The sequence below is a fragment of the Tribolium castaneum genome, chromosome 6 (genome assembly GCF_031307605.1).
Source record: "Tribolium castaneum strain GA2 chromosome 6, icTriCast1.1, whole genome shotgun sequence".
NCBI lineage: Eukaryota > Metazoa > Arthropoda > Insecta > Coleoptera > Tenebrionidae > Tribolium > Tribolium castaneum.
Window position 1 is genome coordinate 12,810,487 of NC_087399.1, and position 16,395 is coordinate 12,826,881.

Below are 16,395 nucleotides of genomic sequence, written 5' to 3' on the forward strand. Positions count from 1 at the left end.
AAGTTGATTTCAAGTAAACTGGGCTTGACAATAAGTGTAGAACATTAATTTTTAATGAAATACTGGTTTTAAATAAATTTTCCTGTGTTTGATGGGAAATGCTACAAGAGCTTCACCGGCTTTAGTCAGTGGTCACAAAAAATATCGTTAATGCTTTTTGCTTTAACATTTTCTTTAATAAATTGAAGAACTACGTAAAACCAAAATTTTGTTACGTATTCATACATTTGTACATATGTATATTTTCATACAACGTTAGGCAAAAGTATGGAATCAAGCGTTTTGTATTTCCACCATGTATCGTATAGACTGGGCAAATTGAGATTTATTGTGAAGCCAACATGTGCAAGTGGGGCAAGGGGGAAATGATGGATGGTACGTGAATTGGACCCTTAGGTACCCCTTTTCTGATTGGTTCATTCAAATTGTTTCGTTAATATTCGTCAAACTTGGTGCTTCACGATTGTGAGTAAAGGAAAACATTGTGAATTTTGGGCTTAAATTTACCCGTGAATGGGTAAAATTTGGATCTTACATCGAAATATACAGGAGATCCACAAGGGCTTATTCATCGGTAATGTCATCCGTAAGTAATAAAATACACGTGTTAACCTAAATATGGAAACACACAGTGGCGTCGTAACGTATTCTGATTTTCGGATTTTAATACTGAATATTATAACACTGATGACATGTCTTAAGATAGAATTAGAAGTATTTTAACTAACTCGAATACATAAATAAATTGTTTCTGAAACTTGTAATGTTTATTCAGTTGTTTGTCCCTTGACTACGAGCTGCCATTGAACAAGGAGTAAGCTTCCTCTTGCCCCTCACTCCTCTCGCACTTAGATGTTGGCTTCAAACAACCTGCCTACAAACTCGCTATGTGGCGAGTCTACGATGTATGGTCGAAGGTTTTGTGTCTAAACTATGTGCCTTACAAAAAAAAAACAATTATTCCATTATCAAATAATTTAAAATAATTTTCAAGAATAAAATTTTTGGAAGTTCCTTTTAGTTTTCGAGTTATAATTTTTTTTTTCAAAGGCATCCTACTACGGTGATTATTTTGGTAAAAGATTATGCTCTAGAAATTATTTCTAATTCAATAATTTTGCTTTTGGACCAGTTTTTTAAATAAATTATTAAAATTGAGGTCCGAACGCACTACGACGATTTTCCGAACTCTGCCTAGCAGAATTTTGGGAGAAAGTTCTCTAAAAATTTTTTAAACGGTTATTTGCTAACATAGAAACAGTATTTCTGGACACCTCCTAGTCTCCTCTACTGTCCTCTAAAACACAATGTTTTGAAAAAAAAACATGTGTCTAAAGTTACATTTTCCTTTCCTTGCTTTAATTCATTTTCGATTTTATGATATAAATTACATTAGCTATTAATTTTTGAAGTGCATAAATAATTTAATAATATTTTTAATTTTGAGAGAAAATGCGACGTTTATGTTTACATAGTTTTGGAATAGCTATTATATGTAGTAAAATAACTAACAAATTTGAAAACGTATGAACAATATTGAATGTAATGAAAGAAATGTAAAAGGTAACGATTGCCTTATATTATGGGTTTTATTATAAGTAAATTTAAATAAAATCACTTCCTACTTACCTTAATTTACAGAAATATGTAAGTAGCGCACATGGCGCCAGCCCTCGGTCGAGACTATCAATTTGTTGCAATATTATGATTTCAAAAGATATTTACCTACCAAGAAAAAATTCTTACTTTAATTTTTGGGCCATTTAGGAAAGGACGATACACAGTATTTAATGAAAAAACTGATTTTTAAATTAATGGTAATGGATAAGAAACTATTTCATTGTCTGTAAAATCATGATGAGCTTGATGTAATACAAATTTAGATTCATATTTCTGGATGATTATCAGAATCTACAAATTTATACAATTAAATACCAGTAACCAAAATACCGATTTTTGTATTTACTCGTATTAAATCTTTGAAAAGCAACAGGTGTTTACTATCAGTGCAAGAATATATAGGTCAGCTTTGTTATTAAAAATAATGTGAATTTTTCATGTGGTTACATACAAAAAAAAATTCGCCATAACACTAAAAAATAAATACTACAAATTAAAAATTTAAATACAGGGTGTATCTGAAATAGGTGTGTTAATTTTACCAGGTAATAAAATTTATCAAATATAACAACTTTTCTATGATTATTTATGATTTTTACTGTTTTTTTTTGTGCAAACGAGCCGGTCAGCGTTTAATAATCAGTATGTTATTCGTAGCAACAATTTTCATTGTTGTTTTAAATTGTTTAAATTGTCCGTTTCTATCACAACGAAAATAGATCGGCTCTTTTATTTTTGTACCCATAGGCGGGTACACGTTTTTGTATGTTATCTTTTTCCAAACTTTATGTAAATTTGCGATTTTTTATTGAAAAATTACAAATAGAAAAGATGTTTTATTCGTTGTGATGTTACCTGTTAAAATTAAGACACGTATTTCTGATATACCATGTATACGTGATTATAGGTCTAGCAACAATTTTCTTATGTACATTTTTCACAAAACATCATTTGTATTCTTTGGTTGCAAATGACACTAGAAAACATGAAGTTTCGACTAATTAATGATTTAATTAATTAATTTTAATAAGCATTAGCAGAATTTTTTTAAACAACTCACATGTATAAAGAAAAAAAATGAAATTACCTACTGGCAAACGCTAATTTCTGTGTGATTATTAGTTTTCGAGATACAGCAAAAAATAACAGGCTTATTGTGTATATTTTTTTTCAAGTATTGGAAATTTAATAATACAATAGCTGAATTAGATGTATATTTTGATTTACTTAATAATTTAACACTCCACATAATTAGGTACCATATTACCAAAACAGTATTTATAAAAAGTATTTATTTTTACATTCCTACAATATTAGTTGCTGAAATGAGTAACCAGGTCATACGATTTAAAACAACGAAGGTGTGAAATATTAAGACAATTTTTTTTATAAACTTCTATATTTAATATAAGTGAAAATATTGAGCCTATGTACAAGATAAGCAAACGATGATGTGGTATATACATGTTTTTTTTGTTAATAGACCCTGCTTATCATCAATGCAATAATATTGTTTGCCTTAATTAGCACCAGTTTATCAAATATCTAATATGCAAAAATATTACTTTTTATACACACCAATAATAAAATATCCTCTTGTATACATGCTTCAATAAGATACATCTAGAAAATAGAAATTTCATGTTTTATAATAAATAAACGAATAAAAAGATGTTGTAAGTATATTCATTTCTTTACATTTTTAAGTAAATCAAATAGCATATGTACAGGGTTAGTCAATTGTGGCATGTTTCATAAATTCTTTAGATGCAACCAAGTGAATCTGAACAATTTCTGAAATACACCATAATTGACTCACCCTGTTGTATTAAATAAAACTACATCAACATTGTCGCGTACTCATTTATTGAATATATTATGAAATTAAAAAAAAATGTTGATATAATTTTTTGAAAGATATATTAAAAATCACATGGATATTACAAACTCAGATAATATTTTGAAAAAGTATACAGAGTGTTCCGTCTAACTCTACAATAGAAGTACTGAGTTGTAATAACGATTTTCTTCTAAAAATTTATACACAGCCGTAATCCGTTTCGAAATGATTTTTAAGATGGCGCCACTTCCGGTTAAACATTGTTACTTTAAATGGACAGCTAGTGCATTTTTCAAATGATCTAATTTTTTAAAAGAAAGTTTTTGACAAACTTTTTCAAGGTATTTATTTACAAATTGTTTAGATTTGAATAGTTTCCTTCCAAGAATGGATTACGTTCGCGTTTCAAAATATTTTGAAACGAGAATTTTTAAGGTTAGGTTTGGGGAGCCTCAAGTATCCATAACTCAATTTTCTCAAATGTGTAAGATCTTTTTATAATTTCAAAACGCCAGAGGAAAAATCTAAACTTTTTCTTTCAATTCTCAAAGAAAGTTATTAATTTTTGAAGGGGATGGTACAAGTAAAAACAATATATCAAAAAAGAGTAAATTTATATATAAAGAAAACTCATAAACTTCCCTTAAAATAAAACCACAATTAAAAACAGAGCTCTTTATTTCAAATAAAAAAGTTATTTTTTTAAATTCTCTGTCAATTTAAAAAATTAAATTTTCAATTAAAGTTTTAATTTTTATAAACTAACGTAATTACTGTGTACTTTTAAGTTTTGAAATAGAAGAATTAAATATGCAAAATAATTATTAATTATCGTTAATTTGTATCAAATTTGATTTCTTCCATACATCAATTTATTTTTATTTTTAAAAAGTTAAATAAGTTTTACCAACACACAGAATTTATTCCACAATATCTCAAATTGTGGAACATAAGTTTTTTAAAATAATTTGAATAATCAAAAAACACATTAAAAAACAACAAAGGAGATACTGCCACCGAAAGCAAGTGTCGCCATTTTGAAAATATTTTCAACATATTGTGGCTGTGTAGACGGAACAGCACCTAGTAGTAAGCACCTAAAACTAAATTGATTTTAATAAGCGTATAGGTACAAATTTAAATAAAATGTTTAGGAAGAATATTTAAATTCTTTCTTGAAGTATGGAGACATTTACTGTTTTCTATTGTATGATTAAGCATATCTGCACCTACTACATATGGATATATTTTTAGTACTGAGAGATCTAAGTACATACTAACATGAGTACATTGCACATTTATTCAAACATTAAAGAAACTCTGAAATTTTTTGACCAGACCGTCTCGTGGTTTTAATATCTACCGTTTAAAAAAATATATGACATTTTCGCGCCATCACATTTTGAAATACTTCGGGTCTAACCCTCTGAAACCTTATGGACTAATTTTCGTATCAAACATTTCCGCCGATTTAAGTACTAACATGCAGTCAAACAATTTCAAAGTTTGTGATAAAATACTGCTTCCAATAGTAGCCATTAGGTCTTTTTAGTATAATGTACAAAACTAGGCACCCATATCAGACCAATAGTTCCAAAGATTGATAGACTTTTTTATGGATACCAATATTATAAGACCGAAATGGCAAATTCTATGAAAATATATTCTTCAATCTACATTGTGCAAAACTATAACATTAAGATTATTTATTTACATTTGAAATCTATCTACAACACGGAATTTGATAGAAAAATCCACAAAAAAAAACATCGAAAAAATGCTCAGATTGTCTTAAAACAACAAAAAAAACTGGTACACGAATTGTTCTATCAAATGCATTCAAAAAAGTAGTATTATTTGTACACTTGTTGTCAAATAAACACTACAACCAACTCGAAACTTAACGAAAACATCAAAACCAGAAAAAACGTAAACACATTTCCAATATAGCACCGAAAATCACTATCTTAATTATTGTTAATTATTCAAATTCTTTATTGCTTCAGTGTCAGTCTGGTTTCGAAAAGGGAATATTCGGCTCCATTTTAAGAGTAGTTGTGGTGGGATCGTAATATCCCGCCAAGTAATAGATGTCGTTGTTGTCGTAAATCATAGCGTAACGTTGTGGGTCGTCTCCGAGTCGTTCTGTGTATTCTTCAAGTGGCAAAACTTCACATTTGTGTGAGATTGTTTGGACGTCATTCTCGTCCACATGTGGCGATTGGAAAAGAGCTCCCTGTGGAAGAAAGGTTAAACGAGAAAGTTAACAAAAAATAACAAAATACAAAAAATGTCTAAATAAAAAATTATTTTAACCAGTGCCTCAAACTTTGAGACTCATTCTCAAGAACTAACGGTCGTAGATGAGAAATTAAAAAAAATTCAGAATCTTTGAAAAATTTTGCATTTGAAAAGCTGGAGGTTCAGTTGCCTAAACTATCTAACTATAATACAAAAATTAAAGAACTCTTCTCTTACTGACCTGACCTGACCTGACTTGACAAATTTCCTTGAAAGTTGAAATTTGAATTGTTGAACATAATTTTTTACTTTTCTATGTTTTACTTTGCTATATTTATTTGAGAATTCAGACAAGAATACGGTCTTTTTCCATATCTGAATTTAAGCAAAGGTCATGGAAATAACGTGTACATTTCGGTGTGCATGCAAAACTTCAGCTTGTAGGATTTTTTCTGTTTTATCTAATGGAGTTGGTTTTATATTCGTATTTGAATTAGGAGCCAAGATAACAATAATAGTTTATAACAATAGTTAATTTGTTTATAAATTATTAAACTACATATTATGGTTATGTTATGGAGATGACGTATGTATGCAAAATTTCAGCTTGGACGGATAACAATAACAATAATACTCTTGCAAAATACAGACTTGATCTAGAAATACAGAGTCTGTTGGCAACACTGGATGTAAATTTTAAGGAGTACAAATGGAGTACACTTCCAATTAACAACAATTTAGCAATCTTGTGGGATTGTACGTCGAATAAATGTCAAGAGAAATCGAATTTGGTTGCAGTGTTGCAAATTATGAGCAAAAATATTTTCAAATCTGTTGCCAACAGACTCAGTTTTTATGGATCAGTCTGTAAAAAACCTTTTAAAAACTTACCGGATATTGCAAATTCAAAGGACAGCCGACTGTCTCTTCCGGGTGATAAAACCACTTCACTTTAACAACCATTGTTCCACAAAGTTCCCACATGGCCTCAATTTTTCCAATGTAAGGTCTATCAGGTCTTCCAGTTGAAAGGAATACAGCTGAATCGCCCACCTATGCATTAAAGAAGTGTAAGAAATATGTTTGTGTTTAAAATTTGGACATGCACTAACACTGATTCGGCGAAATATCACAAGTTCAAACTAATTGGCTTTTTGTTCAAAAAAAAAAAAATCAAACTTAACATCAAAATGCGAAATCTGTTAAAAGAATTTCGCCTTAGTCAGAGCTAGTAATTTGAATTTCAAATGCTATTTAGTTTGGATTTATTTAAATTTACAAGTAGATCTTAGGAGTCTATATAATTATATAACTATAGTATTGTTTTATTTTTTAAATCTACAATTGCCTTATAGAGAAACGTCATTCAATTATAATTTTATTAAAGAATTAATAATAGTCACAATCGATTATAAAATGGGATTTGGTGTTTGTTTTCGGTAATTGTAGATAAAATTTTGTATATGATACGTGCCCTAGTTAGTAATGAATAATGATGCTTTACCCCACTAATGATGTGAGTAACATTATACCAAGTGTTCAGTGTTCAATAATTGTTCTGGTCGTAGTTTGCTGTGGTTTTCTCTTTCTAGCATGAACGTGTGATAAGTTCACATGGTGTGCTGTCAACTATCTAAATGTTGTCTTATTTTTGCATTTAGGCGTTTTTGATAAAAATCACAATGCAAATCATGATAATTGTATTCAGACGTTCAAGAATTTACTCTGCAAGCAGAGTTGAAAGTGTGAATTTTTTTCCGCATTTTCATAAGTGGTCTGCACCTAACCTTACACTGACAGCTGTCATCTAACATTGTTTTGTAATGTTAACCGAAACATCCGTTTTTTGTGACAATTGCCACACATAGGCGATCTGACCAGAACAATTATTGAACACTTGTTGTATGTTATTAAAATGTGTAGGTGTATTTTAACAAAGGTCCCTATTTCATCATTATTGACATAAATGATGCATTCCAGACAAAATATAATTTGTTTTCGAATTTCTAGTTCTTTAAAGGTGAAAGTAATTTTAACGGTTTTCCGTTACGATGAGAAGTATCCATTTGCTTAAATTCAACAGTATCTTTTTTTGATCTACCTACGATTTATCCTTTTTATTTATATTATGTAGTCTTTCCCTAATACAAATCTTTAAATTTATTTGCAGTGTTGCCAGATTTGCTTATTTAAGTCCAAAAGATACAACTGAGCTGCTACCATTTATCTAAAAACGTGACTCAATTGGTGTTTCAGCTAGACACAGCAACAAAACTCGTTAAAAATAAGAAAAAAACTCAACAAATTAGACAGCAATCGTGTCACCCCTTGCCGTTTTTCGAGTTGTTTAATCAAGTTTTTGAGGTAAAAACAATTTTCTAGAACTAGCTGAAAATCATCAGTTGAGATCGAAATCGACATAATTTTAACTTGTATCGATCATTTCAGTTCGTTCTAGGATTATAGAGACAAGTTCTTGCGTCTAAAGATCACAAAAAGAAATCTTATATTTTTCTTGTTTCATTCAATTAGTTCGTTTTTAAGAGAAATTTCGTCAAAAATAAGAAAAAAAAATTTTTTATAGCATGTCATTGTGCTAATATGGCAGTTTATTTTAGCATATTATTTGCTAAAACAGACCACATTAAGTTCAGAATTACATTGACTTTCTTCTTTTTGAGTAAATAATCGAAGAAGTTTATCCTGTTAGTCTCCTAATAGCGAATATGATTTTTTGGGGCTAGCAGCACTGCTTATTTGTGAAGTGTTTGTTAAAATAGGCAGTTCCTACCGGGTACTCAACAGTGACTGTTTGAGTTGGCAATACTGAATTGTACTTGGCAATACTGAATTGTATTTGGCACATATCAAGCAACTTTCTATTTTTGATTGATAAGCAGTCACTGTTGATTTCTGTCGCTCTCTGCTCCTTTTTTTCAAATGTTTTGGAATCAACTACTTTTCAGTCTCACTCAACTTACCCTCACTCTTTCCCAACACACATTTTTTTCCTTTCTTTGTTTTCAAACATCAATTCAATTACATTATGCTTTTTGAAACATTCAATATTTTTGCAAACTTACCTGTTCCTTACCCCTTTATCAACAATCATTCACACACTCTAATGTTTTATTAAAGAATTTGGGGAATCTTTTTTTCTCCATGTCAATTCTTTTAATATGAAAAGACGAATATCCAAGCAAATGTCACGAAAATGATCTGTCGAATTTAAGCAAAGTTATTACACACAGCGTACGCACCGAAAATGTGGCAAAACATGTGCGAAATAAGACTTCAATTTTTGACACAAAGCTATGTAAAGCGTGCTCTAATAAAATATTAAAACGCTAAAAAATTCAGTCTAGTATGATGTGAGAATTTTTGTTGCAAGCAAAACATTAAAACTGAAAAGTATTTAGCAAAACCTTTCGAAAACCAGGCAAGAGCTACGAGCATCCAAGTGCCTCGAACAAGTTTGAAAAAGTTTTGGAGGAATTATCGAAACTCTCGTCTGGGATTTGATGGATTATTTTTTGACGTTTGACAATCTTATTTTAGAAACGTCAAAGAATAATTTATTGTAACTAATGTAAAAAAAACATGCAATCACGGTGCGTTTAAATAAACTTCACTATTGAAACAATCGTGCAATCAAAACCAAAAATATACAAAAAGAATGTCACCCAAATGCACTGATTGTGTAATGTGTTTCAGTTCACCCAATTCCCAACAAATGTGTACACAGACAGTCAATTTTTTGCTATATATATTTTTTTAATTAAAATGTCCAAATTTGGATCAAATATATAGTAAGATTTTATAAAAAGTGTGGTTAGCTCATGTTATATTTTCAATAATATACACAGCTTACCTTTTCACGTCAAAGATGGAAAACATTATTTAATAATAAAGTGAACACTTTATCGACTAACCCTAAATGATGAATGATTTAAAAAAATTGTTTATACATACAGTTATTGTCTCCTTTCCACGTTGGATGGCTTTGTAGAACTGTTTTCTGGATCTACCTTTCGCCCTCGGCCTTTTATAACCTTTTCCAGACCAACCCCACAATTGTCTTGCCGGTAAAAACGCGCTCATTTTACTTCGACTTTCGCACGATTCTTGCCTGTCTCTTATTTTTTTCGTTTTCTGCATCAAAAAAATTAAAAATAAGTGACTTTTGTTAATACAGTTTATAAAAATTTGTTTTAACAAAATTTTTTTTCCTTAATCCCGTTACCAAATGTCAGATTTTACATCTAATTTCGACGTGATGTACTGTCGCTTATCTCGTAACAAGTGATGTAATGAAATTGATTTGCTTACTCAGTAAAAGGTAAAATAAAATTGCGGGAATAAATTTTCAATTTACGACAGAATTAGAAAAAAATTGTACGTTATACTTTATGGAAAGATTATTATAATTTACATTTATATTTAATTTCATATTTATATTAGTATTTACGCATAATTTACAATACTTGTTTGTTGCGCTCACTCATTTTGGCAAACATTATAAATAACTAAATACCTACTAAGCATAAAAAGCACAAGAAGAGTTACGTTATAAAAACAAGTGTATTAAAGACCTCCATTTTTAGACAAAATCGGTTTCTGTTAAAAAATACTAGAAATGCAACAATCATCGGTTTGGGCCAACATTACCTTGGATTTGGCTTTTGCTTCAATGATATCATCCATAGTAACTTCATCTTCTGGATTAAAAACCGAAGAATCGTCTTCTTCGCCACGCTCAACACTTTCACTGTCACAGTCAGGAACTTCGATCGGCTGCACCACTTGTTCGTCCTTCTTTTCCTCATAATGATGATGTTTCTTGTGCTTCCTGTGTTTCTTGTGGTGTTTTTTATGCTTGCAAAACTCATCAGTACACTTGTGCTTCTTTTTCTTCTTTTTGTCTTCATGCAGAAGCTTTTGTTTTAGTTTCTCGCGCTTCTTTTTCTTTAGGCGTTTACGTTCTTTGTGAGATTCAGTGTCAGGTTTGTTGATGTCTTGATTTTCTTTTTCCGTATCTTTTTCTATTTCCGGGATCGGTTTTAGGGGTTCGATAGTTCGGATTGGGGGTTGTGGTTGTTGCGGAGGAACTTTTTGACGTTCTTCGGTTGAAACAGAGGTCGAAGTGCGGCGACGACGTTTGCTGAGACTGAGTAGAGGATTGGGGTCATATTCTGGAAATTACAAATGTCACTAACATAATGGTGATTTCAATGATATTTTAAGTTTCTAAGGCCAGTATGTGGAGCTGTTTATTGAGCTTTACAATTTGAAAATGCTTTAAATTGTATCGTTTTTCCTTTTTACAAGCCTTCATTTAAAAATAAGAAACGCAGTTATTTCACCAAATAAATAAATATGCCGACAAATAGGTAAATTGTGTCGAAAATTATAAACTTTTTTTGAGTGCTTATGGTTACGGTCACTCGATTTGGCAAACATTACGCTCGTTAAACAATTTTCATAAAAGTAGCTACACACGGTGAGTCATTAATATGGGCGTGCTCAATTGCACCTACACTGTCAAAGATATCAAAATGAATCAAATGGCACTGCAAATGAGAAGTCAAAGTGCACGTTCTAAAATTATTTTGCCCTATACAGGCTGTTTCATTTTTACAGTGCAGCCTTTAACAAAATATTTAATTTTTTTTTGAATTTTGTGCGTCTACAGGCATAGGGTGTATCAGAACTCACTCCCCACCGGAGAAGTTCTAGTGGTAACAGCAATAGAGATGGCAAAAATGCAAAAAAATGTAGGTCTTTTATTCTTAGTTTGCGAGATAGAGAGGTCTCAAAATGACCAATCCCAGAAGCTCTCTCCCAGGTGTACTGCATACAGTAGATGCGTTACTAAGGAATAAAAAATAATTCAAGTGCCCACTTTTATTGTCCGTTCTACCTATGTTTGTTTTCCTAGCAACGTGTTTTGTTCCCCTAATCCTCCAGAGCAAGGCCTTTTGTGATTGGGTATTTTCAAACGTTCTTATCTCCCAAACGCAAAGAGTTAGAATTTTTTGTAAAGGAACTTTAGCTTCAGAATTGCCTAAACTATACACACATTTCCGGTGGGGAATGAGTTCTGATACAGGCTGTATAATTAAAAAACCGCAGTGCGTTTAGTTTTCGAGATATTAAGTCAGGATTTTGTCAGTGTATAAACAACTTTCAGGGGTATCTTTCGGCGACAAGACTGTCCATTTGCATTGCAGGATTACCATGCTCTGACACATTCAATTTGGTAAGCTTTGAAGGACCATAACTTGATTTTTTCAAATAGCACCCTCTATATTGTATTACTGAGTATTACTCAGCATCTCACTTTACATCTTTTTCACCTCTTAATTTTTTTCCAAAAGTTGATAGTTTCGAAGATAACTCGGTTTTTCTGAAAAATGCACATAAAATCTCTTGGATACCAACCTAGTGTGCCATGTAAAACAATAAATTCTGACATAACAACATCAGACTGGCGTTTGTTGTACGCGATAATTTGATTTTGTTCTGACAATAAATTTTTCATGTAAAATGCATACAAATCATTAAATAAAAATAAAAAACGACGGCACTACGAGAGAAAATATGCAAGAATTATAAAAGCTTTTCGTAGAATTGAAAATGCCACATTAGAGGCGATGAATTTTTAAAAAGAATTAACCAATGTATTACTTTAGTGCTTGAGAAAGCCGTCATTTTAAACAGTTTTGTAAATGCAAGTAATATGTTATCGCTGTTGATTTGTTATGCCTCAGCTTTTTATTTCCTTATTTCTCCAATGTAAATTTCTGTCATTTTTATTTAATAATTTCTTGTCAAAATTTTATTAAAATTTATGTCTAGATGAGATTTCAAGGTATGCATTTTACTATAAATATCAATCTGACATTAGTAGGTCAAAGTGTATTGTTTTTCATAGCATGCTACATTAGTATCCAAGACATTTTGTGTGCATTTTTCAGAAAAACCAAATATCTCCTACACTAAAGAGGTAAAAAAGATGTAAAATGAGACACTAAATAATAATTAGTAATACAAGGGGTGCTATTAAAAAAAATCAAGTTACGGTCCCTCAAAATTTACCAAAAAGAATGCATTACAATGCAATGTATTGTCTTTCCATCAAAAAATACCTCAGGGATTTGTTTACCTACGGACAAAGTCCCAACTCGATATCCCAAAAACCAAGGGCACTGCAATTTTCTAATAATGTGCCTGCAAACGCACTAAAATGTAGATGTAAAATGAGGAGTCAAATCATCAAGTTTCGAAAGGTAACAATTCATTAGAGTACATTTTATTTTTTCCACTAGTTTGCACTCCACCTTTTCCAACTGTATTTCAGAAAGTATATCAGATGTATTGTAGAAAATCATTTGTAATACAATTTATCTTTTCTGAAATACATTTGATACTTTCAGAACTACGTACATTTAATACAATCTGAAATACATTTAATATTTTCTGAAATACAATTGACTAATCTGAAATACATTTGATACTTTCTGATATTAATCTGATACATTCTGATATTAATCTGATACATTCTGAACTACAGTGTGTTTTTAAATGATTCTCATCTAGTTAACTTTGAAATTGGTTTACATGTAAAAAAAATGTGCCGCTTTGCTTAGTCGAATCCTCTGCCAATAAATGCCAAATCTGTCAGCTAAGACAGATTAATTTATTTCTTTTAAAAATTCCATTAAAACGCAACTAAATTGTTACACCGTGCAAGAAAACACTCTTATTATCGAAGCTTATTTCCGAATTGGAGACTTAATAAATGTCTAAATGCCTATCATTAGTTCTATGAAGCGGCATTTTCGGATTTTACATGAGAAATTCACAGGCGACTAGATGCGAACCTTTAAAAAAAAACACATTGTACAACTGGTGTAGTTTTATCAATCAAAAAGAAAAAAACGCCTCATAAAATCAAGTGATCGATATTTAAAGATATTTAAACTATTTTAAAAACTTAAGCATAGGAAAGGCCAATGTCAACTCTCAAAGCATTTCGATTAATCCAAAACGGATTAATCAGAAGGCTGACACCTTGGAAATATTCCTTTAAAGATCACAAATACGATGCATATAACATATTTAAATTCCGGATATTGCAGATTATCTTCTAGCAGTTACCAACTAATAAATAATGAGAACTAAAACATCGTTCAGTAATCACACGGATTAAGTCTCTGTGTTAATAATTATTATTATACATTCGTATATGAGAACTATAAAGTTGGAAACTAAACCACAACGGCGTAATTAATTAATCACTACCGGTTTCTGTTCAAACTCAAAACAACTTGTCACAGTAGAATAATTCAAGCATCACGAGGACAAATAGCAACAATACAATTATCGGTTTTATCGTCAATTATTTCCCGAATGAAAGCAGATTAACTCACCAATGATTGGGTAATCGGGTGGTAATAGCCTGATGTCGTCTAAAGCTATTCTTCCACTATCACCATCGTCAAATTCCACGGCAACAAACTTGGAGTCGAGAGCAGGATCCGGAGTGCCCGGTTCCGCTACACTTCCTGGGTATAGACAGCGATATTGCTGACTCCAGTAAGCACAAAGTCTGGTACCAGCGACTAGTTCTTGGGTACTTTTCGGTGCCACTTCCACAATCTGCGAAATAATAATTATTACTCTATTTCAAAAGACGACACGCTCGTTTAAGAAATGTTTAGAAATACACTTTTCTTAACTTTTATGGTAGGTGTCATCTGAATTTCAGGATTTGCCCCTAATTTCACTTTAACCTATTTTAATCTTTAATAGATTTTGAAAAACTAAGCCCCAAAAATTATTTTCGTATTTCAATCAAGAGACGAGATATTGCTAATAATTGTTAATAACAATGCTGTTTGCAAATTATTCATAAAAGTAAACAGATGATGTGTGTATGCAAAATTTTAGCTTGTTCGGATAAGACGACCTGTCTGAAATGTGATTACCAAAGTTCAGAATGTTCCGTCTATATCAGTACACCACACATTAAAGTATTGGGAAATCTATTCAAAATACTATTCATCTGGAAAGCTGGGCAAGCAATCTATTAGGTGCTGTCCAATAAAAGCACATTTCAACATACATTTTCAGGATGGCTACACATACGGTTACACCGTAAGTAGTTGTCAACTTTTTTTAAATGGAAATCTTTGTTTGTTAATGGTATTCAATTAATTTTGATTTCAGAAAGGTTTTTTTCAGGTTTCCCTGTACCCAAATTAAGTTGTTTTCAAAAGATCGTTTATTCTTCTTCTTCTCCAAAAATCGGTAACATTCTCGTTTCAAAATATTCTGAAACCGTGTTTGGACATTTAAAAAAAATCCGCAAAAAATTAACAAAACAAAAATTTTTAAAGTTACTTTTGGAAAAATTTAAGTACCATCGGTGGAGATAAAAAACTGGTACAAGCATGACAATTGTATAAATCAAAAAATTACAAATTTGTATTTGTTAATTGGGTTTTTGCGAATAAGGTTATAAAAATTGTGACATACCAAAGACCTGTGTCAAAAGCACTAAGTTTAAGTTCAGTTTTCAAATGTTCTTTACATTTACAAAGATGAAGCACAGTTAACACAGTTGATCTAACTAATCTCTTTAGGTTCAAAAACCTTCAGCGGCTGCCGTTAGATTTCTGACGCCTTTTGTCTTCAGTGACAGTATAAAAGTTTCAAACACAATGAGCAAATTTTAGATGTACCAGATTTTTATGTTCACCGATGGTACCCATAACACAATTTTTCCAAATAAAATGCCCCAACTTTTATAACATTTTAGTTTTATAATAGCTTTGCAAAATTATGCAACGATCTGTAATAACACTCCTTATACCAATATAATTGGTGTTTTCATTTTACTTTTTGTTTCAAAGTATTTACAAAAACTGTAATAAATATTTTAACAAAATTAGCCATTTATTCAATAAGAAGTATATTTTCTACAAAACAACTATACATTGAGGTTTTTATTTGACTGAACCTCATGTAACACACATAACACTATTACCCCTAAGTTGAATTTAAAAAAAATTATATCAACGCATTACCAGAATTCTTAGATCTTCTGTATTATATGGAGTTTATTTCGCTTAACATTACATAATACACATAATACAATTAATTGTATTACATTAAGTTCAATTTTAAAAAGTGTCAATGCATTGCAAACGTAGAAACTATAGAAACGCCAATGTTAAGCAAAATAAAATCTTCACTGTAATTATCCTTCATTTAGTAAAGAAAAAAATTAGGCATTAATTTAGAAATTGAGTTTAGAGAACTTCAAACAACCTTCAAAACTTTCAAAAGTTTGTCACTTTTATACGAGATTTGAAACTGCCAAAGGAAAGATCTAAGGTTTACCTTTCAAATGTCTAAACAAGATTTCCAAATACGTACTATGTAATAATATATAAAAGATAAAGTCAGTGTAAATGTCTAAAAAATCGTAAAAGTTAAGGACTTACAAAAAGTATATTTTTACTGTAATTCAATAAGTACTAATGTAATAATCACCCAGTATTAACAGCGTGTGCTACTAAATATTTATTTCTCTAGATAGATTTTTGGAAATTGTACATTATTGTTTAAGGTTAATGAAGTGCCAAATGACCACTCTCATGTTTTTATACCTTAGAGATTCAACCGAA

At 30.7% G+C, this 16,395-nt stretch overlaps 1 protein-coding gene across 5 annotated transcripts in view; it reads right to left on the reverse strand.

Moving 5' to 3' along the window:
- Window positions 1–2,819: 2,819 nt before the first annotated feature.
- wge (winged eye) overlaps window positions 2,820–16,395 on the reverse strand; it is a 119,277-nt gene continuing 105,701 nt past the window's right edge. For all 5 annotated transcript variants that reach the window (XM_064357642.1, XM_008200973.3, XM_008200974.3 and 2 more), the window contains 5 exons: window positions 14,134–14,362; window positions 10,370–10,893; window positions 9,674–9,853; window positions 6,593–6,754; window positions 2,820–5,696 (listed from right to left, as the gene is read on the reverse strand). In XM_064357642.1, the coding sequence (XP_064213712.1) occupies window positions 5,469–5,696; window positions 6,593–6,754; window positions 9,674–9,853; window positions 10,370–10,893; window positions 14,134–14,362 (1,323 nt within the window). In that variant the 3' untranslated portion in view covers window positions 2,820–5,468. The remainder of the gene's footprint in view (window positions 5,697–6,592; window positions 6,755–9,673; window positions 9,854–10,369; window positions 10,894–14,133; window positions 14,363–16,395) is intronic.